The following is a 21,764-nucleotide window of genomic DNA, read 5'->3' on the forward strand; positions in this document are numbered from 1 at the left end:
AAAATAGTTATGAATACCGATTTCAAGAGACAAAGCAGGTCGTGTGGGTTATTGAGAAGGCTGAGAGTGGAAAGCCAACAAGAGGTTGAGTTCCGTGCCTGAATCCCATGGTGGAAGGCAACAGCTTCCCAAAGTTGTCCTATGACCTCCATGACAGTGAGTGGTACTTATGTGCCTGTGCTATCTTTCACATACACAAATAATAATGAATAAAAGTCATTTAGAATGGTTGGTTGTAGATCCTGGGCAGATTTGCTTCCCTCAGTCTCAGTTCTCACAACCGTAAAATGGAGCCGGTCGATCTTTTTTCTATGGACTGTGGTGTGGTATGACACTGAGGTGTGTCAAATGTTTTGCACAGGTCCTGACGTCTAACAGTCGGGTTTTGCATAGCAGATATTTTCCTGTTTCTGCCCAGAAAGGAAAGGGTCTGACTGTGACCTTTAACTTCTGCGCTCCACCCCATAGTAAACTGTGTGCGTGTGGGGCACACTCTGTCTCTGGGCAGATCGCTGACTCAGCCCAGGATACCCCCTTCCCTTGTCCGGCTCCCTAAACCGGTCAGGGCCCTTCCAAAGGGCTTATTAGAGGGGAGAGGCCCCCATCTTCGTTCCTATCTTCCTTTGAGGATTTCCTGGGTCTCGGCCTTAGGGAGGCTGCTGTATGCAGGTGACTAAGAAGCCCGGCCCTCCAGGGGCACGGGAATGGGGGCACGGGAAGCTGAGTGGGAGGTCTGGGCGCTGGGCTCTCGCTGGGTGGGGCTGGAGGGGCCGGGACGGCTGGGTGCCTGGGCTGCGGGCGGGGCAGGCTGCTGGCTCTCTCCTCCCAGGAGAGCTGTCGGACCTGTTGTGCCCCCCTCCACTTCCGGGCTGCTGGGGAGGGGGACGGGGCGGCCTCTCTCTTCTCCCTCCTTCCAGCCACCTGTTTAGCCACAGAAGCGGCAGTGCCCAGCGCAGAGCCAGGGAGAAGGCTGGCGACCTACGGGGACCTCCTCCAGGGAAAGAACAGAGGCGTTGGGGCCCCAGGCGCATCCGGAGAGGTAGACATTGAGAGCCCTAAGTTCTGGATCCTGAGTTGAGGAGCCTCGGACGCGGCTGCCTTACAGGTGGGTCGGGATCCAACTGTGGAGCTCCAGGAAGGAGGGCCCGGCTAGTCCGAGGGGGTGGGGGAGATGGGGTCCCTTGGAGGCAATCCAGGAAACTGGAGAGGGCTGCAGACAGGTTTCAGGGACGACACACGGAGCAAAGGGAAGGCTCAGTGTGCGACGCCCCAGCACGGGGAGCGCTGGGACCCCGGACTCAAATTCTTTTCCCACCTCTAGGTGTGTGTGTCACCTTCGGAGCCGATAGCCTCGCCCCAATCGCGAGAGGGTCCCCAGGAAATCCACGCCCTCGGAATGTTCAGAGCCAGTCTCTGAACCTTTGGGTTCCGCCCCCTGGGCACGCTCACGGCGCTCTAGACCACGCCCACAAATATCAGACCACGCCCCAGAGCCATGACCACGCCCACCCCACAGGAATCCGAAGCGGCCATGGGGACACCCAGCACCCTAGAGGAGGGCTCCTCGTCGCCGCAGGTTCCGGAATGCGCCGTCGAGGTCCAGCCTCAAGGGGCCGTGCAGCCTCAGGGGCACCCCGAGGATCCCCACGAGGACAAGGAGCCCGCGGTCTCAGCGGAGCTTCCAAGCTGCCAGGGAGCTGGGCAGCAGGCCGAGGAAGAGGAAGAAGTGGAAGAAGGTAGCAGCACCGAGAGCTGCCGCGAAGAGGTGAGGGGTCAGCCCCCCTTGGGGCGGGGGGAGTTCAGAGGGACAGACAGACACTCAAGAAGACACAGAAGAACATAAGGAGAGAGGCTAGACAGAGACCCAGCGTCAAGGAGAGATACCCATAGACAGTCAGAAACACCCAGTTAGACAATGCTGGATTTGAAGCCAAAGAGACCTGGGTAGAAACAGAGAAAAACTAGGTACGACAGAGACACGGGGAGTGAGACATACACCCAAAAGAGAGACAAGGGAAGACACACAGACCCAGAAGAGAAAAGAAGAAATGCCGAGATAGAAGATTCTAAGTCGGAGAGAGCCGGGAAGGAGAGAGATCCAGGGACTTTGAGAAAGGGACAGGTGAGCTCACCGGATACCAAGGCATTTGCTGTCAAATCTCATGGCCTGGGTTCGATCCCCAGGACCCTTATTCGATATTAGGCAAGAATCCTCTGACTTCCACTGGCATTCAAGTACAAAAACTAAAGAAGGAAAGGAAGGAAGGAAGGAAGGAAGGAGAAGGAAGGAAGGAAGGAAGGAAGGAAGGAAGGGAGGGAGGGAAGGAAGGAAAAGGAAGAAATGGAGGAAGAAAAAAGAAAAGAGAAAGGAAAGGAAGAAAGGAAAAGAAGGAAAGGGGGAAGAAAAGGAGGAAGAAAGAAAGAAAGAAAGAAAGAAAGGAAGGAAGGAAGAAAGAAAGAAAGAAAGAAAGAAAGAAAGAAAGAAAGAAAGAATCAATCAATCAATCTACAGTTCAGGTTCAGAGCATGGTGACTTTGTAGGGGTTCGGAACTTGCTGCCTTCCCCGCTTCACGCCCTTCCATTCGGACCCAAATGGAAGTAGTTGAACTAGGCAGGCAGCTCGTGACCCCCAGAGGCACTGCTGGGGTGGGACCAGACCTGTTTGGTGACTATAGTGTGGGGGGGGGGGGCGAGACTTGGTTCTTCTCATCACACCTTCTCTAATTTCAGCCCGAGGCTACGCCTGCCGCGCAGATTCCAGCCACACCTTCGCCATGCCTCCCTTCTGGGGAAGAGCTGCGGGGGGCGGCGCGGCGGCTGCGAGGACAGCAGCTGGAGGCACTGACTCGCGTGGCTCTAATGGAGCAGCGGGTGAAGGAGTTACAGCGCCAGAAGAAGGAACTGAGGATCGAGGTGAGGATGGGGAAATCAACCTGTGAGGAACCTGCAAGCCAAGACATCCGATCCATTCTAAGCCTTAGGATTCTCTTTGATAAGTTCAAGGCCCGAGGTCTCTTCCAGACTTCCCAACTCCTGGTCCTGACCTCCACTGGCTGCTGCACCCAAATTCTTGCTTAGTTTTTTTTTTTTTTTCTTCAGATGGAGGTGGAGGTGGCCCTGCTCCGGGGTGAGCTGGCGGGGGAACGGGTGGCCGCTCGGCGGGAGGAGGAGCAGCTGCGGGAGCTGCTGGGCCAGCGAGTGGAGACCCAGCAGAGCAGTCAAGAGCAGCGGGAACAGGTTGGTGTGACCAGCGAGCCACTTCATCATCATGTTCCTTTCCGGCTTCGTCTTCCGGGCTGGAACGTCCCCTGGTCGGACCTAATGGTTGTCCTTGTTCTTCAGAGAGATTGGGTTCCTGTTTTCTCGTTTTCATCCTCTTTCCCAGGCCTGATTTGGATGCCTGACTACTGAGGTCTCTTTCTTGGCTGTCCCTCTAATTTCACACTTTAATGGTGCACTAGAAAACATCTCAAACCCTTAAAAATTGAATACTCAGTTGGGCTGGTGTCTTGTTCTCCTCAGCTTCCGTGGCGATTCAGTTAATATCTTTCTTTCATCTCACCCAGTTCTTCCCTGTCTCGATATCCCTGGATATTAAGAATCTAAGTCAAACACGCAAGGCTGAGCCACACCCCAGCCTCTCACTGGAAGATTCTAGACAAAGGCAAGGGGATCTCCCACTGACCCACGTCCTCACCTTGTCCCAAGTTTTAAATGCTCACTGTAGAACTCATCTTACTTGTATATGTTTTAGAAGATACCATAGAAAAATGAGAACTTTTTAGAAGATACCATAGAAAAATGAGTGTGTGTGTGTGTGTGTGTGTGTGTGTATTTGTAACATGCATGTGAGTGATCGATAACCCCAGAAGAAGAATTCAGAACCCCTGAGGCTTGAGTTACAGGTTGTCTGCTGCCTGTCATGGCTGCTGGAAGCAAACTCAGCTCCTTTGCAAGAGCAGCAGTGCATGCTCTTAGTCTGTCTAGCGCCACTGTTTTGTTTTTTGAGATAGTATCTCAGATAGCCCTAGCTGGCCTTGAACTCACTATGTAGCTGAGAATGACCATGAACCCCTGATTTCTCTGCTTCCACCTCCCAAGTCCTGGGATTTCAGGCAGCAATAGGCCCAGCTGACTTATATGTTATCCTTATAGCAAAAGCAGCTGGTGCTGCCTCCTCCTCCTCCCCATCCTCCATTTCCTCCTCTACCCTACCGAGGGTCTGTAGCCCAGACAGGTGCTAAACTTGTGTGTGAGGATGACTTTGAACTCCTGGTCCCTTGGCTTTCACCACCCAAGTCCTGGAATTGCAGGCATGTGTGATGACTCCCGGCAAGGATCTGAGTCTTCAGTTCGTAGCCAGGATGTGGTTGACCATGTGCCTGTGGGGCCACTCAGTGCCCCCTCTGTTTTTGGGAGCACATGGTCACTTGGCTGAGAGGCTTGGCAAGATTACCGGGTGCTTTAGGCCTCCCCACTGTGTCTCAGGGACATCAGCTCAGACCTCAGTGAGTCACTCTGATCTTAAGACTCTTTTATCTAAAGATATTGACATCCCTCCAGGTCACAGCTTGGATTGGTCTGAAAAAGTCAATGCTGCAGCTCTGTTGACAGTGTCAGCTGTGTCGCTGTCTGTCCAGGAGCTGCGTCCCGTCACCCTGAGTCTTGATTTCTCTTGAGGTCTGGTTCTGTTTGTCTAGGATTCTGGGTTCTAGTCACGTTTTTCTCCTCAGACCCAGAAATTTTAGCCCTGAGTCTTTCTTCCCTCAGACCTAGGGCTCCAGGCCCCAGCCCTTCTCCCTCAGACCCAGAATCTAAGCCCAGCCCTCATCCCTCAGACCCATGGGGCCCAGCACCAGCCCTTCCTCCCTGAGACCTAGGGCTCTGGGCCCTACCTCTCCTCACTCAGACTCAGGGGTCCAAGGCCCTGTTCCCTCAGACTCAGGGGTTCAAGGCCTTCCTCTCTCAGACCCATGGGCCCAGCCTTTCTCCCTCAGACATAGGGTCCAGGTCGCAGCTGTTTTCCCTCAGTCTCCATTGCCCCCTTACCTATCATATCCAGAACCATCCTGGGAATCCCTCTTCTCCACAGTGTGATCTTGGTGTCTTTTCTATCACCAGACCATAATCCTACCTTGCCCTGCATGCCTCTGCCCCTCCCCCCTTTGAGATCAACACTCACCATGCTCCCTCCTTCCTGTCTTCTCTCCTTATTTCTTTTCCAGTCACACTTTCCAGGCTTGGCTTAATCTTGCACCTTCATTGCTGAAAGTTCTGAACATGGAGATCTGCTCATGTTTCCACATTAACCCCAATGATAACATTTGACCAAACAAAACAGGAAGTATACATACGACATTCTCCATGTCCCAACTACTGCATTAGATACTCCTGGTCTGGGGGTGTGGCTCAGTGGTAGATCATCTGCCTAGAATCCCCAGTGAGGGGCTGGGGGCGTGGCTCAGTGGTAGAGCCCCTGCCTAGGATCCCCCAGTGAGGGGCTGGGGGCGTGGCTCAGTGGTAGAGCCCCTGCCTAGAATCCCCCAGTGAGGGGCTGGGGGCGTGGCTCAGTGGTAGAGCCCCTGCCTGGAATCTCCCAGTGAGGGGCTGGGGGCGTGGCTCACAGTGCAGCACTGGTATATCATACATAAGATTCAGGGCAGGGAAGAGATGGAGTCCATGCTGCAGGCTCCCATGTCGTATGTCTCACAGTCCCCACTTGAAACAGCTCTGTGCTCTTCTGGAGGGCAGGGCCTGAGGCTGGCCTACCTTAGCTCTCCAGTTTTACACAGCATGACTGTGTTTTTATACTCATGCCTTCATTTGTCCCTCCTTCTGTCCCTCTCCTTTCCACCCCCCACCTCGTTCCTTCTTCTATTTTTCTTCCTCCCACCCTTCTTACCTCCCTCCCTTACTTCTTTTGTAAGGTCTGGCTCTGTGACCCAGGTTAGCCTTGAACTTGCCATTCTCCTGTCTTCGTGCTGGGTTTATAGGCACCTTATCTGGCTGTCTCTTGTTTCTTATACTGTTTCCTTGGTAACTCCTCTGGAACAGGGCCATAAGCAGACCTGGGGTCCTGCTGTTAGGCGCAGACACCCCAGTAGGGCCTGGGTGGGCTGTTTCCTAGCCTGAGTTCAGGTCCACAGCCTGCTTGTTTTCTCAGGAGCAGAGGCAGCTGAGCCAGGAGCGGGATCATGTGGAGAGTCTTCGACAGCGACTTAGGGAGGCTCAAGGACAGCTTGATTCACAACCAGAAGACCAGAGAGAGCGGCTCTCACAAGGGATACAAGAGGTGAGGGCTCTTTGGACCTGCTTAGAAATGGATTCCATGTCTGTCTTCCAGTAGGACCCAAAAGTCTCGACCATATGTCTTCCATTAGACCTAGGAGTCAGGCCCCAGCCCTCCTCCCTCAGATGAGGGGTTCTAGGCCCCAGCCCTCCTCCCTCAGATGAGGGGTTCTAGGCCCCAGCCCTCCTCCCTCAGATGAGGGGTTCTAGGCCCCAGCCCTCCTCCCTCAGATGTGGGGTTCTAGGCCCCAGCCCTCCTCCCTCAGATGTGGGGTTCTAGGCTACAATCCTCTTCCCTCAGAAGAGGAACCACTCATCTTACTTCTTTTGAAGTAAGCCCCAGCCTTCCTCCCTTGGGTCCATGGGTCCATGAGTCCAGGCCCCAGCCCTTCTTCTGACCCAGAGGTCCTGACCTGTCTTCTCCCTCAGATCTAGGGGCCGGGGTCAAGCCCACCAGCTCACTCCTTCCTCAGGTTTAGGGATCCTGTCTCCAGTCCCTTGTTTCCCCACCCTCAGATCAGAGAGCAGCTGGATGCAGCCCAGCGTACCTACGAGGATCTGGAGTTCCAGCAGCTGGAGCGTGAGAGCCGTGTGGAGGAGGAACGGGGCAGCCCTGATGTCCCAGCTCTGGACTCCAAGGTCCGGGAACTTCAGGCCAGTGTGGCCCAGCACAGGGTGAGTTCCCCAGACCAGCCCCGCCTCCTTCTTCATCCCTCCCTTTCCCCCATTTCCATGATGGTTCTGGGACATTCACTGTGTGTCAGACACGGTGATAACCATCCATGAGCCATTGACTCCTTACAGCAGGATCTGAGGTGCAGCCTGTTGCTTTCTCTTAAACTTTAACTGAAGATGGTAAAGGCCAAGATGCTCACATTATCTTTCCCACTTCATTCTTAAAGCACTGTTTTTTTTTTTTTTTTAACTTTTAAATTCATTCATTCATTTATATATGTGCCTCTGTATTCATGGAAGTCAATTCTTTCCTTCCACCATATTCCCTGGGATTGAACTCATGCCGTGAGGTTTGGCTGCAAGCACCTTTGCCTTCTTGCTGGCCCCAGCCACTCATTCATTCTGTCAGTTTTATGCTCAGAGTTTGGCCTCGTCCTGTGGGGACAAGCTTAGGTACACAGCTCCGCTTCCCACCCGTTTGTGGTTAAAGAGTTCCTCTGGGGTCTCCTTCCCACACCTCTCCCTACCATTGGTTTCTGTCTGCATGGGGCCCAGGCTGCCTGGAACCAGCTGTGGAGCTAAGGATGACTTTTAAACTTGTAATCCTCCTGCCTCAGCCTTCAGAGTGCTGGGTCTGCAGATGTACTTCACCACATCGAGTTTATGTTGAGGGTGAAACCCAAGACTTCGAGCCTCCCAGGCAAGCACTCTGCCAACTGTGCCACATCCCCAGTCCCTTTTGATTTTGAGATAGGGACTCTGTAACCAAGGCTGGCCTAGGACTTACTCTGTAGCCCAAGCTGGCCTTGTATCTGATGCAATTCTGCCTCAGGCTCTTGGGTGTTGTAATTACAGGTATGGCTCCCCTTTCTCTGTTCTTTAAGATTCTATAGTATTATTATTGTTATTATTGTTATTGAGGGGTTTTTTGTTTGTTTGTGTGGTTGGTTTGGTTTGGTTTGGTTTGGTTTTTCGAGACAGGGTTTCTCTGTGTAGTCCTGGCTGTCCTGGAACTCACTCTGTAGACCAGGCTGGCCTTGAACTCAGAAATCCGCCTGCTCTGCCTCCCAAGGGCTGGGATTAAAGGCGTGTGCCATCACCGCCCAGGTGTTTTTGTTTTTGTTTTTTTGAGACAGTTCTCTCTGTAACCTTGGCTATCCTGGACTCATTTTGTAGACCAGGCTGGCCTCAGATCTGCCTGCCTCTGCCTCCCACATGCTGGAACCAAAGTCATGTGCCACTCCTGGCTTAAGGTTTATTTTTATTTATTTACTTTAAGTATGTGTGATGAGGCTGTATGCAAGTGTGTGTGAGTGTGTCTGTGTGTGTGTGTGAGTGAGTGTGTGTGTGTGTGTGTGTGTGTGTGTGTGTGTGTGTGTGCAGGAGTCCATGGAGGCTATAAAAGACCATCAGATCCCTGGGAGCTGGAGCAGTCTCCTGTTGTGGGTACTGGGAACTGAACTTGGGTCCTCTGCAAGACACTTAACTTATGAGCCTCTCTCTCTGATCTTGATGAGTTTCTGGGTCTCCCTTGGCATCTGCCACCAACCCTAGATATCTTCTGGACCCTCACCTCCAAAAACCAAAAGAGCACCCACAGGGCTTAATGACATCTTTCCCTCCCATTTCTTGAGGTATCTGAGGTGGGGGTGGGGACACAGGGCATCATGGGAGGGTAGCCTGGAATCCTGCGCAGACAAGCGAGTGACCAGAATGGGGGTCCCCTGCAGCGTCGCATCCAGGTCTTGGAGGAACAGCTCAGGTCTCTGGGGGAGCAAATGGCCGCAGAGAGCTGGGGACTGAGCAGGAAGAAGGAGGAGGCTGTTCAGGCTCTTACACAGGTGCGTTCCTCCTTGAGACCTGCCCCACGCCCTTACCTCCCAGCTCCTGGTGCCCAGGTAGTTCCCAAAGTCAGATGCCCTATGGGTGTGGCCCTTTTGCCTCTTCCTCTCCTAGGAACGGAACCGGCTGTTCGAGCTAAATTGCCTGCAGGGAACGTGTGGTGGGGACTTCTCTGAGCCCGACCAAGCACTCACCAAGGTAGGGAATTTCCTGTACCTGTTGGTCCTCAGACCTGGGGACCTGGGTCCCAGCCTCTTACACCTTCAGGAATCAGAAGTGTGAGCTTCTGGTCCCTCCTCCCTCAGACTTGAGTCTAGTCCCAGCTCTTCTCCCTCAGATCTTCCCTTAGATCTCAGAACAAGGAAACTGGCTCTCTAGGCCCATAGCCCTGGTTCTGGCTCACACTGTCTCTCTTGTGATCAAGCTTTGCTTTTCCATCTAAGAAATGGACTGGTACTGGCAGTCTGGTGCTAGAGCATCTGTGAACTGTCAGTGCTTTTCTCTTTTTCTTTCTTTCACTTTCTCTCTCTCTCTCTCTCTCTCTCTCTCACCAAACCCCTACTGTGCGTGCATGTGTGATCTGCTGCATATGTGTCTGTGTACCACTTGCAAGCCCAGTGCCCAAAGAGACCAGAAGAGGGCACTGGATCCCCTGGCCTGGAGTTACAGATGGTTGTGAGCCTCCATATGGGTGCAGAGAATCAAACCTGGGTTCTCTGGAAGAGCAGCCAATGCTCTTAACCACTCAGCCACCTCTCTAGTCCCCCGGCCCCCACCCCCGACTTTCTGTAACCATTGCTCTCTTCCTAGCTGCTGTTCACACAGAAGACAGACCGTCAGCTGCTGGTGCTGCAGGACCCCACTGCGCATGCTGCCGCCAGCTCCACTTCTTCCTGCCTCTTCTCAGTGCACAGCTCCCTGCAGGTGCTGACCTCCTCTGTTTGCGCATGCGCACACTGGGGTGGGAGGGGCTGGCCGCAGAGGTCCATCGGGAGCCTTCACTGGGGTCTCTGCCTAGGGATGAGAGGATGGGAGGATGGATGGGGAACCTTGCTCACAGGATATTAGATGGCTCAAATTTATTCTTATTATTAATCTTTTTGCGTAACACCATGTCTCTCATGCTAGATGGGAGCCTGTAACCTAAGAGTGAAATGTAAGAGTGACCAACAGGCTACTTTAATGAGGTCTTCTCTCTCTACCCCTCTGGCCTAGCACTCCGCCTCAGTTTCTCGTATACATCTCGCATGCATGTCTGATGTCCTCAGAGGCCGGAAGAGGGCATCAGATCGCCTTGAACTGGAGTTATGAAGGGTTGTGAGCCATAGTGTGGGGGCTGGGTCTCAAACTTCAAACCCAGGTCCTATGGAAGAGCGGCCAGTGCTCTTAACAAGCCATCTCTACAGCTCCGTTGGCCACTTTAAAAAATATTTATTGGTGATTTATTTTCCCTTTGGGAACGGTGTACCCAGTTCATTAGCCTATACTTTTTTTTGGCAGAATTGGATTTCCTTGGGGTGTGTGTGTGTGTGTGTGTGTGTGTGTGTGTGTTTTAAAGCCTGGACTGTAGAGTCTAAACACAGGGTCCATCTGAAGTACTGCTGCAGTGATAGCCCCTGTTCTGTGGCTACCTCTTCACTCTGCTGTTCTCACTTGCTGTACAAAGGCGTTTTCATTTTACAAAACCCTGTTTCTCAGTCCTCGAAATTATTCCCTGTGCCGTTCAAATCCTTTTCAGAAATTCTTGTCTGTGTTCGTTATCTTGAGTATTTTCCTCTAGCAGTCCTAATGGCTAAGGTTTTATTTTAGATGGGTTTATCTTATTTTATGTGCGTGAGTGTCCTGCCTGTGTTTATGTGTGTGCTATACATGCATGCAGTACCTGTGGTGGCCAGAAGAGGGAGTCATATCCCCTGGAACTGGAATCGTAGGTGGTTCTGAGCCACCGTGTGGTTGCTGGGAATTGAACCTGGGTCCTTTGGAAGAGCAGCCAGTGCTCTCAGCTGCTGAGTCATCTCTCTAGCTCTTTATTTGTGAGGGTCTCACTGTGTAGCCCAGGCTGGTGTTAGCACATCCTCCCACATGCTGGAAAACATCTTTCACGTGTGTTTGATGGTGCATGCTTGTAATCCCAGCACTCAGGAGTCAAAGGAAGGAGGGAGACCCAGGCTAGCCTTGGCTACATATAGAGATGCTGTCTCAAAATAATAAAACTAAAGCCAGGGGAGGTGACAGGCTCCTGTAATTGCAGCACTTAGAAAGTAGAGGAAAGAGGATTGTGAATTTGAGGCTAGCCTGAGCTACATAGCAAAATTTAGGGCCAGCCTAGGCTACACAACAAGATCCTATCTCTGAATTGATAAGTAAGTAAATAAATAAAAACTAAAATTAAAAAAGCAAATGATCTCTAGATAGCTTTTTTAAAAAATGAATTCAGCAGATTGGATTTATTTATTTTTTAAAGATTTTATTTATGTTATATATATGAGAACTCTGTCTGTATGTACACCTGAAGGCCAGAAGAGGGCATCAGATCCCATTATAGATGACTGTGAGCCATCATGTGGTTGCTGGGAATTGAACCTGGGTCCTTTGGAAGAGCAGCCAGTGTTTTTTTGCTGAGTCATGTCTCCAGCCCTTTAGATGACTCTTAATCTCCAATAGGAGGCCATGTTCTGCCAGTAGCCAGCATGCTGTCTTGTTTTGGCAGCTTCTGTCCATGGTGTATTGGGTCTGGGGATACAGAGCCACAGCCAGCTATATGAAATTGGGTAGATAATAAACTTTTAACAAATATTGGCCGCTAAAAGAAAAAAATTTTTTTGAGACAGGCTCTCATGTAGCTCAGGCTAGCCTCAAATGTACTGAGTTGCTCCTGAGTGCTAGGATTAAAGGCTTGTACCACTATGCTCAAATATATGTGATGCTGGGGGGTCAAACCCAGGGCTTTGTTGGGCCGCCACTCTACACTGAGAAACATCCCCAGTCCTTTAATTTCTGATGCTAGGAGTTAAAGGTCAGCCTCAGTCCCCTGAGATGGGGCAGTTAGCTGGTGGCTTTCCTAGGCAGTACTCTGTAACCTCTGGTACCCACATGTGCATGGTCTCTATGTACACTGAATCTGTGGTGAGCACAGCATTATGGCAGGGTGTGACAGAGCAGGGGCTGCTCACCTCATGTCAACCAGGAAGCAGAGAGCACAAGAGTGTGTGTGTGGTGGGGGGGAGATAAACCTGCCAGGAGATACCCCAAGAAGCCTACTTCTACAGAGAGACCTCATCTCTCTGTAGATGGTATGTGATCCTGTTTGTGTGAAGGTGCACATGTGGATGCCAGAGTTACCCTCTGCTATTGTTCCTGGGGAGCTGTCTGCCTTGTTTGATTTTAAAGATTTCGTTCTAGCCAGATGTGGTGGCACACACCTTTAATCCCAGCACTCCAGAGACAGGTAGGTGGATGTCTCTGAGTCTGAGCCAGTCTGGTCTACTTGGAGAGTTCCAGGCCTCTGGAGGTGCTGGATGTATTCTTAGTCATCACTCAGTGCCCTGACTCCTAAATGTACATGTGTCTGTGCATAGCTATGTGCACGTGACTGCAGTACCCACAAAGACCAGAAGAGGGCAGTTGATTCCCCTGAAAGTGGAATTACTGGGGGTTGTGAGCTCCCAGATGTAGATGCTGGGAACCAAACTTGGGTTGTTTGCATAAACTGTAAGTGCTCTTAACTTCTGACTCGTTTCTCTAGCACCCCATCCCCTCTGTTTTTTGAGGCAGGGTCTGTCACTGGGTTCTGAGGTTTATAGATCAGGCTAGGCCAGTAGTACCCAGGGATCCATCTGTTTCTGCCTCCCCAGAGGCCACCACACCTGATTTTCTTTCTCACATTTGTTTATTTATTGATGGGGGTGGGGAGGGAGTGAGGACGGGGAGTGGAATTTGTGATTAGGCATACCCTGAACATCTGGACAGCTGGTAGGAAGCATTCATCTTCTGCTGCCACTCAGGGCTTGAACTCAGGCATTAGACTTGGTGACCTGGGCTTGAGCCATCTTGCTGGACAATGACTTTCCACATGGATTCTCATGCTTACATGGCAAACTCTTTCTGAGCCTTGTCACCAGCTTTCGCTAGACAGGGCCAGTCTTGTAGTTTGCCCCGCCTCCAAGTGATGTCATCAAATTACAATGCACTAACGGGTTAACTGATAGAGTTGGAACCTTTTCCATCCACTCTCCCCTCAGAGCACACAGCTGTCAGAGAAGCCATTATCCTAAGCACCTGAGTGGGGGGGGGGGACGCTTACCTTACAAACACAACCTTTGTGTGATTTCAGGGGTCTATTGGTCTCCAGAGGACAGGAAGCCTGCCCCGGAGGAGGGGAGACAGGGCCAGCCAGAGGGGGTCCTCCCGGCCTTTGTCCCTCCACTGTACAGGTGAGGACACTCCTGCTCCCGCCCTCAGCCATCCTGTGGTAGAGGATGGAAAAACTGCTTGGGTGTTGGCTGGAAAAATAGAGGGATGAGGGAGGAAACATCTGGCCTCCACATCTGTACCCTCTTCCTCAGGACCCCTGGAGGCTTCCGCTCTTAAAGAAGCTGTGGGGACCCCTGGGAGACACCCACTCTATCAGCTGCTCAACTGTGGCCCTGGGAATAGGTGAGGCCTGAGAGGAAGGGGGAGGGGGAAGGGGAGAGGGAGGAGGCCAGCCGAGGCAACCATCTTAACTCTGCTTTGTCCACCTAGACACTCGGCACTTCACCCAGACATCGCACACATGGAGCGACTCCTGCAGCAGGCTGTGGCCGAGAGGGAACGGCTGGTCAAGGCCAGGGTGAGACCGCAGGGCCTGCTCCTTAGAAAGGGGCGTTTGATCCCACTCCTTCACATGCACAAGTCCAGACCCAACCCTCCTCCCTCAGACTTGGGACTCCAAGCGTGAGCCCACCTCCCTCAGACCCCAGGTTCCAGGCCCCAGCCCTCCTCCCTCAGACCCCAGGTTCCAGGCCCCAGCCCTCCTCCCTCAGACTCAGGACTCCAGGCCCCAGCCCTCCTCCCTCAGACCCCTGTATCTTCAGGGGTCTAGCCCTGGCCCCCTTATTCAGACATTTCTCTGTCTTACGTTGGGATCCTCCCTGATTCTCCCTCATGAATCCACAGGAAGGGATGAGAAGAAGCCGAGAAAGTTCCACAGGCCCTGCAGTACCTGCCATCATGGTTAGTCCCCTCTGTCCTCTCTGGGTGCCTCTCACCTCTTGCCTTTTATTATATGCCACCGTCTCCTGTCCTGCAACCATGAGGGTCCTTCTCGACCCTTGAAGAGAAGTCCAAAGGTTCCGTTCCTGTTTCCCTCCTGCACTCATGGTCGTTGCTGATGTAACTGACTCCATCTTTTTGTTCTTTTTTAAAGAAATTACTTATTTACGTAAGTCGTGTTTCGTTAGGCAGGCGAGCGTGTGCCACAGTGCACATGAGCAGGCTTGTGGAAGTCTCTTCTCAATTCTCACTACGTGGGTCCCAGGGATCGAACTCAGACCATCAGGGTTGGTGGCCAGCGCCTTTTCCCGGCTGCGCGACCTCCCCACGCCCCCTTCTTGTTTGTATTCTGTGTTTGGCTTTGGAGCCTTGTGTGCTAATCACCGGCTGCTGCCTGAGCTACAATCCCAGGTCTTTCTCTTCTTGTCTTTTTCTTTCTGTCCATATGCCGGTAACTATTTCAGCTGTTATTATAGATGAAGAGTAAACATTTGTGGCAGTTTTAAAATTTTAATGATAGAAAGACTAAGGCCTGAATTCTGTCCCCACACGACATAAACCAATTGTGGCTTATGCCTGTAATCCCAGCACTTGGGAGGCAGAGGCAGGAAGATCAGAAATTTAACATTGTCTCTCTCGCTGGGTGGTGGTGTAGCATGCCTTTAATCCCAGCACTTGGGAGGCAGAGGCAGGCGGATTTCTGAGTTTGAGGCCAGCCTGGTCTACAGAGTGAGTTCCAGGACAGCCAGGGCTACACAGAGAAACCCTCAGAAAACCAAAAAAAAAAAAAAAAAAAAAAAAAAGATTGTCTTTAACTACAGAGCCAGCCTGGGTTACAAGAGACCCCCGCCCCTCCCCACTCAGAGCCAGGGAGCAGGAAGGGCATTGTATCCTTTAGGGTTGTTCTGTACAAACTTGTCCTCATTAAAAATGCAGCAGCAGTAACATCATTTATTAAACAGCCCCTGTGGAGTGCACTGTGTGTCCCCAGCTAGCTTGTGTGCACAGAGAAGCTTGTCTCTGAGATTTGCACCTCCGTGATCAAGGGCTGGCTGGTGGGGAGGGTGCTTAGGTACCCTATGTTCACTGTAGGGAACTGGGGCTCTCATGTGGACAGCGTCCATGTAAGTGGCTCACTTAGGAGGGTAAGGTTCACTGTCCCTGTCCTGCCTCACAGACTCTGTGACTGATGGGAATCTTCTGTCAAGTGGAGATTTTTTTCCTTTGGTTTTGGTTTGGCTTTTGAGAGGCTCTTTGTAGCCCAGGCTGGCTTTGAACTCACTATGGAGTCGAGAATAACCTTGAACTTCTGATCCTCCTACCTCTACTTCCCTAGTGCTGAGATGACAGGCACGCACACATTTTCTGCTTTCCTGCTTTTTATCAGCCCTTGAAATCATGACAGTCCTGCCTCAGCCCACTCCCCCGCCCCCCCCCCCCCCCCCCCGTGAGCGCGCACACCTGGCTTCACGATGGTGGGTGTTAGTGTCTTTGCAAAGGCTGCACGGAGCTGGCTGTCTGTGCTGCAGTCGCTCTCTTTCGCTCTCTTTGTTCATGGCTGCTCACCAATGACTCCTCTGTGCTCTGCAGGCCCCGACCCCGACCCCACCTCCACCATGCCCTCCAGATCCCCAGGTCTTGGACCTCCCACAGCACCTGGAACGCTGGGGCCACAATCCGGAAAGCTGCCCCCACTTGCGGGTGTCCGGGGGCTGCTGTCGTGGGCCCCTGGTGAAGATGGGTGGCCGCATCAAAACGTGGAGGAAACGCTGGTTTTGCTTTGACCGAAAGGCGCGCCGTCTGGCTTACTATGCCGGTAAGCTGGGAGACCAGGCAGCTTCAAGCCAGAGGTGGGAAAAATCAAGACCCCCCCCCCTTTCCCGCCCCCAACTTCCCTGCTACCACTAGGACCAGGGGTTAGGCTTCCAACCCCTTCCATACACTCCGGAGTCTAGGTTAAAGCCATTCTGTCCCGAAACACAACTTCCAACCCCTTCCTCCCTAAGCCACCCAGAATCCCCCTCCCCACTCCCCCAGCTTCTGCTCACTAACACAAAGGAGTTTGGATCATTTCTGGCTCCAGATGGGAGACTAGACCCATGCGACAGTGTCCCACCTGCTCGGACACCCAGAGCCCAGACCATCCTTTCTTTCCAGAGGGACCCAGGTGCTTCAGGACTCCGTCCCTGGACCCATCTCCAGGTTTATGCCATCTCTAGACCTGTCTGTCTCGAAGCTAGCATAGACATCCACCTCCCTCCAGCCTTGGGGTTATCACATTGCCATAATCTATACTAGAGTCCAATGACCCCCAGTACACACACACACACACACCTCTAACTAGATGTTTCCTCTTCCAACCAGACAAGGAAGAGACCAAGCTCAAAGGTGTCATCTATTTCCAGGCCATTGAAGAAGTCTACTATGACCACTTACGCTGTGCCTTCAAGGTGACCCCCTGCCCCGTGCCACGATGCCCTCCTGCCCAGCGCCTATCTCTAGGTCACCCTGGGGGGAGCCCACTCTTGCTATACTCAGGTCCAGCATTGGAGCGTAACTAACGCTCAGAGCCTGGGGCTGCACTGTACACTCGGTCAGCTTGTTTAGCATGCACAGAGCCCTAAGTTCGAGCCCCGGCATCGTCTACACTGGGCTCGGTGACACACAGCTGTAAGCTCAGCACCAGGAAGGCAGGGACAGGTGGATCTCTGTTGGGTGTGAAGCCAGCCCTGAAAACGTAGTGAGTTACAGAACAGTTAGGGCTCCATGGAGACCCTGGAGAGAGGGGAGGGGGGCGGTGTCAGATTCTGGTTTAGCACATGCTTGTGGGTCTCAAGCTGGAGACCTGGGTTATAAGGGAGACAAAATGTAAGGACAGAAAGAAATGTTGGCAGCTGGAATCCTCTTTGGAAAGACGCCAGCCATGGTTAGTTGGTTTTCTTTTTCTATTTATTTATTTATGAGTCAGGGTTTCTCCGTGTGGCCCTGGCTATCCTGGAGCTAGCTCTGTAGCCCAGGCTGGCCTCAAACTCACAGAGATCCACCTACCTCTGCCTCCCAAGTGCTGGGACTAAAGGTGTGCTCCACCACCGCCCAGCTGTTTATTCTAAAATACATCTTACAGATTTACTTTCTGTCATGTGTATGAATGTTATGCTTGCACGTATGTATGTATATGCCCACAGTGATCAGAGGAGGTCATCGGGTCCTCTGGAACTGGCATTACAGATGTTCGTGAGCACCATGTGGGTACTGGGAACTGACCAGTGCTCTCAACTGCCTATCTATCTCTCCAGCCCCCAGCTGGAGAGCTGGTTTTTAAAAGTCAAATGGTATACTCTCAGCCCTCAGGAGGCTGAGCAGCAAGTCTGAGGCTAGCCTGAGCTACGAAGTCAAACCCACTTTCAAAAAAGGAGTCAGGGTAAAGATGAAAATAAAAATTAAAAAGCCAGGTATGGTGACACACTGAGGTCACCACACTGAGGTGGCAGAGACAAGTAGATATTTGAGTTCGAGGCCAGCTTGGATGAGTTCCAGGCCAGCTGGTGAAATCTTGTCTCTGAAAAAAGAAAAGGGAGCAGAGCAGACATTCTAGCCCGGTTTAGGAAGACTATCCTATCGTAGCCATTGACCCAACCACCCTCTCTCCTTGCTTATTCCAGAGCCCCAGCCCCCGCCTGACCTTCTGTGTCAAGACCTACGAGCGCCTTTTCTATATGGTGGCCCCCAGCCCGGAAGCCATGCGAATTTGGATGGACGTCATCGTGACAGCTGCGGACGAAAACCACGCCCCCTGAGCCCTTTAGCGGCCCCGCCCTAAAGGGAGAAAGGAGGTTCCGGCGAGCTGCGCCCCTAGACGCACCTTCCGGCCTTTGATGCCCCGCCCACTTCAGGAAGCTCTTGTCCTCGGCCCCGCCCCTTTGGCTTTCTCCCGGGATCTTTGCAGCCGCTCCAGCTCAGCTGGCCTGAGCCACGGAGGTCTGGGTTGCAGGTGGCTCCCAGCGGCAGCATCGCCAGGCCCTGGAGGCCCCGCTGGGGGACTGGAGGAAGATTACGGGGGCGGAAGGAACTATTTATTGGTGCTCTTCTGATACCGAATTAAACATGATGAAAAAACAAAGGTCGCTGGTGTGGATTCTAGCACTGAAGTCCTGGGGCCCCTCTGTCCCTAGGCAGGACTCCTGAGCTAAGGGTTTTTCCTAACGATAGAGACTTTCAACCCCTAAGGTTGAATGCATGGAGGGGAGACATGATGGGCAGACACGAGGCCTTAGTCTTCTGTGATTTGGAGGTTTTAGTATGTAGATTTATCTGCCTCTGCGTTTTTGACCAGCCAGCTTCGAGCAGGCTCTTGAAACTTCTGTGTCTTCCTTCCTGAATTTTCCTTAGGGTTCCCCCTCTGCCATTTTCCCTTTCTAGGGTTTTACTTCAGTGGCCCCACCTGAAAGCTCCCCACCCCGATTTCCAGATGACCCAGGTACTTTTGAGCCCTCCCATCCTGCCCTGCGGTTCCCAGTGACAACTGCTACTCTGTGAGAGTTAGACAGAAGGGAAAGGGGCCTTCGCCATCTTTGGGTCATTGCTTGTTCAATTGTTTAGGTACTTAGCCCATCTCTGGTCCCTAACTTATTTGAGGCATGCTCTCTCATCCAGGAAGCTCTCCCTGGTTGTCTTGGCTGAGACACATAGTTAGCTTGCCCATCCTTATTGCAATCTTGACCCTTCTGTCCTGGCCTTGACTGCCCTGGGTCATTCCTGGCAACAGATCTCCTAGGCTGTCTCATCACTAGTGTGCCCTTGGCATGATGGAAAGGTCTTGGTACTGAACCCATTTAACACTTGAATCAGTTTGTGAGAGAGTGATTTTGAGGATGATGGGCGGCTGTAAATGAGGCCTTCAATAAACTCGCTTGTTGTCTCTCTTCATCCTTTAGGTCTTATCTGGGGTGTCCCCTCAGCTGGTCCCCAGGCAGAATCACATGCCCGTGAAGCTGGCTGCTTTAAGAAGTCTGGTGGTCAGGGTAGCCCATGGGTCTGTGTTCAGAAGAGTGCTTGCCTACATTTAGGCTGGATTCTAAATTTAGATTTAAATCCATGCGTGCATTCGTTGTAAGTCAAATGTGGGAAACAATGGAGTGAGACTGCCTGGCCTCTGAGGACCAGAAACCCATCCCAGACAAGGCCCCAGGCACATCGAGGCTTGCTCAGGGTTGCCTCTGATGAGGCCTTTGTTTCTGTGGAACCCCCTGGGGATCCTAGGCAAGTGAGGGGAATCCCACAATCCCAGTGAGTAAGAAGTTGGGGGGAGTAGTTCACCACAGGGACCTGGCTCAGAGATCCATCTCCAACACAACAAAAGTGAAGATTTCAAGAATATAAACACATAAATAACAAGCAAATAAATAAATATGCAAATCAGCCCAATAGCCTCCTGCTCCCTGGGTCCTGGCCAGACATAGGTCAGCAGCCCAATCCAGGCAGGCCTGAGCAGGAGCAGACTCCCCACCCTGAGTCCCACTCCCTCCCAAGATGCTCGATCTTCTGGTCTGACCAGTCGGGGTTCCTCCCCTGAAACTCTCCCACGCTCCTGGGGCCTGTGGGGCCTCCTGAGCCTAAAACATGGCAGTATCACTGTCAGCTACTCACTAGGACTTCAGTCTCTCAGCCGGTTTGCAGACCTATTTGATAAAAGGAGTCCTCCAGAGACGGAGATCGAGTTATCTGGAGTCACACTGCAAGATTAAAATTTCAGTCTGTCCAGTTCCAGACTCCATTCCTTGCTCACTGCATCACCTTTCCCTTTAGGACACTTTGAGCCAGGCTTGGTGGCACACACCTTTAATCCACGCACTGGAGAGGCAGAGCCAGGCAAAGTTCTGTGAGTTCAAGGCCAGCCTGGTCTACACAGTGAATGCCAGGGACAGCAGGATTGTATAGTAGGACCCTGTTTAAGGAGGGAAAAATCCTTTTTAAAAGCTACCTTAAAAGTCTCAGAGAGGGAAGAACATTAATTGAGGGTCACACAGCAAAGATGTAGGGCTGGGATCCTGAGGTGGAGGCAGCACAGCTGGTGCCAGTTTTGAATGACATAAGGAGAATCGCTCACTTTCTCTCTCTGAGTCTTCCCTGGATGACAGGTGACCCCACCTAGGTGACTGAGGTGCTTGTCATTGTTGGGAACAGGGGTGCTGGGCAGGGGCTGGGCAGTAGAGATCTCTCTGAGCACAGCTGCTCTTTCTTGCCACAGTCACCAATCTGGCCGCCTCTCCGCTGGCCTGTGGAGGATGGTAGCTTCCTCTCTAGGACTCAGTTTCCCCCTCTGAGGAATGTCTACTGTGCTCTGCCCCTCTGAACAGGCTGCTTATTAAAAAAACTGGTATATTCGCCCTCTTTTTCACAAAGTGTATTCTGTTTATTATTGTGTGTACATTTGGACACGTGTGGAGGTCAGAGGACAATGTGTTCTCTCCCACAATGTGGGTCTGGGGGCCAAACTCAGGCTTTTACCCTCTATCTCGAAGGTCCACCATTTTGTAGCCAAGACTGGCCTTGAACGTGCAATCCGCTTGCTTCAGCCTTCTGAGCGCAGGGATTACAGGTCTGTAGCATGCCACAACATCCTGCCTAGGAGACAGCCAGAGCCAAAGACATAGTAACTATCAATAATCAATGTAAATATTAGCCAACACTATCATCGTCGATTTAAGTTATGAAACCTACGGCTCTGGCTGCACTGAGAACCGCCTAACGTGGTTCACATACATCTGACTTTGGCCCCACAGCAGCCTCTGAGGTAAGCCTAGCACTAAGGTCTCCATTAAACACAGGGAGGACATGGAGGCACATAGCCAGGTGAGCCCCACACATCTGGAACCTCAGTTTGGGGAGGTAGAGGAGGAGGATTGATGGGGCTTGCTGGCCATCAGCCTCATTCTAGATTCAGTAAGAGACTCTGTCTAGACGGAACAAGGTGGAGAGTGATGTGTATCAGGACACGGGACATGCCCTCTGACCTCCACAGTATGAGCATGGGTGTGTTCACCTGCAGGCAGGTATGTGCATGCATCCTTCGTGTGCACATACATACACACATACATATACACACACATACATACACATATATACACATATACACACATATACATACATACACACATGCATACACATACACACATATACAAACACACATACACACATGCATACACACATATATACACATATACATACATACACACATATGCAAACACACATACATACACACACATATATGCAAACACACACACACATACATAATACACAAACATACATAAATACACACACATACATACTCATACATACACATACATATACACATACACAAACATATATACATACTCACACATACACAAACATACACACACGCATGCATACACACATACATACACACCTGTATCTTCAGGGTAGAGCATTTGCCAAGTATGTGTGAGGCCTGCCTGGGGTTTCACACCCAGTATTGTCAACAAACAAAACAAAACAATCTTGCACCACAAAACAGATGAAAAAATAAAATAAAATAAAATAAAATAAAATAAAATAAAATAAAATAAAACTGAGCAACCAAATGAACAAAACAGGCCAGAAGAGACTCTGAGAGTGACAGCGATATTAAAGGCTTCGGAGACAGCTGACCCCTCTTCTGCTACTTCAAAGCCTCTCCCAGCCTTGA

The 21,764-nt window shown here is 51.6% G+C and overlaps 1 protein-coding gene across 5 annotated transcripts; it reads left to right on the top strand.

Moving 5' to 3' along the window:
* Positions 1–527: 527 nt before the first annotated feature.
* On the top strand, positions 528–18,179 carry Phldb3 (pleckstrin homology like domain family B member 3). Of its 5 annotated transcripts, XM_076929579.1 has the most exons (18): positions 528–669; positions 930–1,105; positions 1,322–1,765; positions 2,732–2,914; positions 3,101–3,238; positions 6,165–6,293; positions 6,806–6,964; positions 8,695–8,805; positions 8,921–9,004; positions 9,617–9,730; positions 13,140–13,239; positions 13,372–13,462; positions 13,550–13,637; positions 13,964–14,020; positions 15,650–15,875; positions 16,143–16,261; positions 16,424–16,509; positions 17,722–18,179. In XM_076929579.1, exons 3-18 carry the CDS (start codon positions 1,496–1,498, stop codon positions 17,738–17,740), a joined length of 1,974 nt encoding a protein of 657 aa, XP_076785694.1. In that variant the 5' UTR covers positions 528–669; positions 930–1,105; positions 1,322–1,495; the 3' UTR covers positions 17,741–18,179. The 5 variants fall into 5 exon arrangements, with proteins under 5 accessions (XP_076785694.1, XP_076785687.1, XP_076785709.1 ...); XM_076929572.1 differs by lacking the exon at positions 528–669 and having other exon boundaries at positions 763–1,105; XM_076929594.1 differs by lacking the exon at positions 528–669 and having other exon boundaries at positions 763–1,105; positions 1,517–1,765.
* The last annotated feature ends 3,585 nt before the right edge of the window (positions 18,180–21,764 follow it).

This window comes from Arvicanthis niloticus, chromosome 1 (assembly GCF_011762505.2).
Source record: "Arvicanthis niloticus isolate mArvNil1 chromosome 1, mArvNil1.pat.X, whole genome shotgun sequence".
Lineage (NCBI taxonomy): Eukaryota > Metazoa > Chordata > Mammalia > Rodentia > Muridae > Arvicanthis > Arvicanthis niloticus.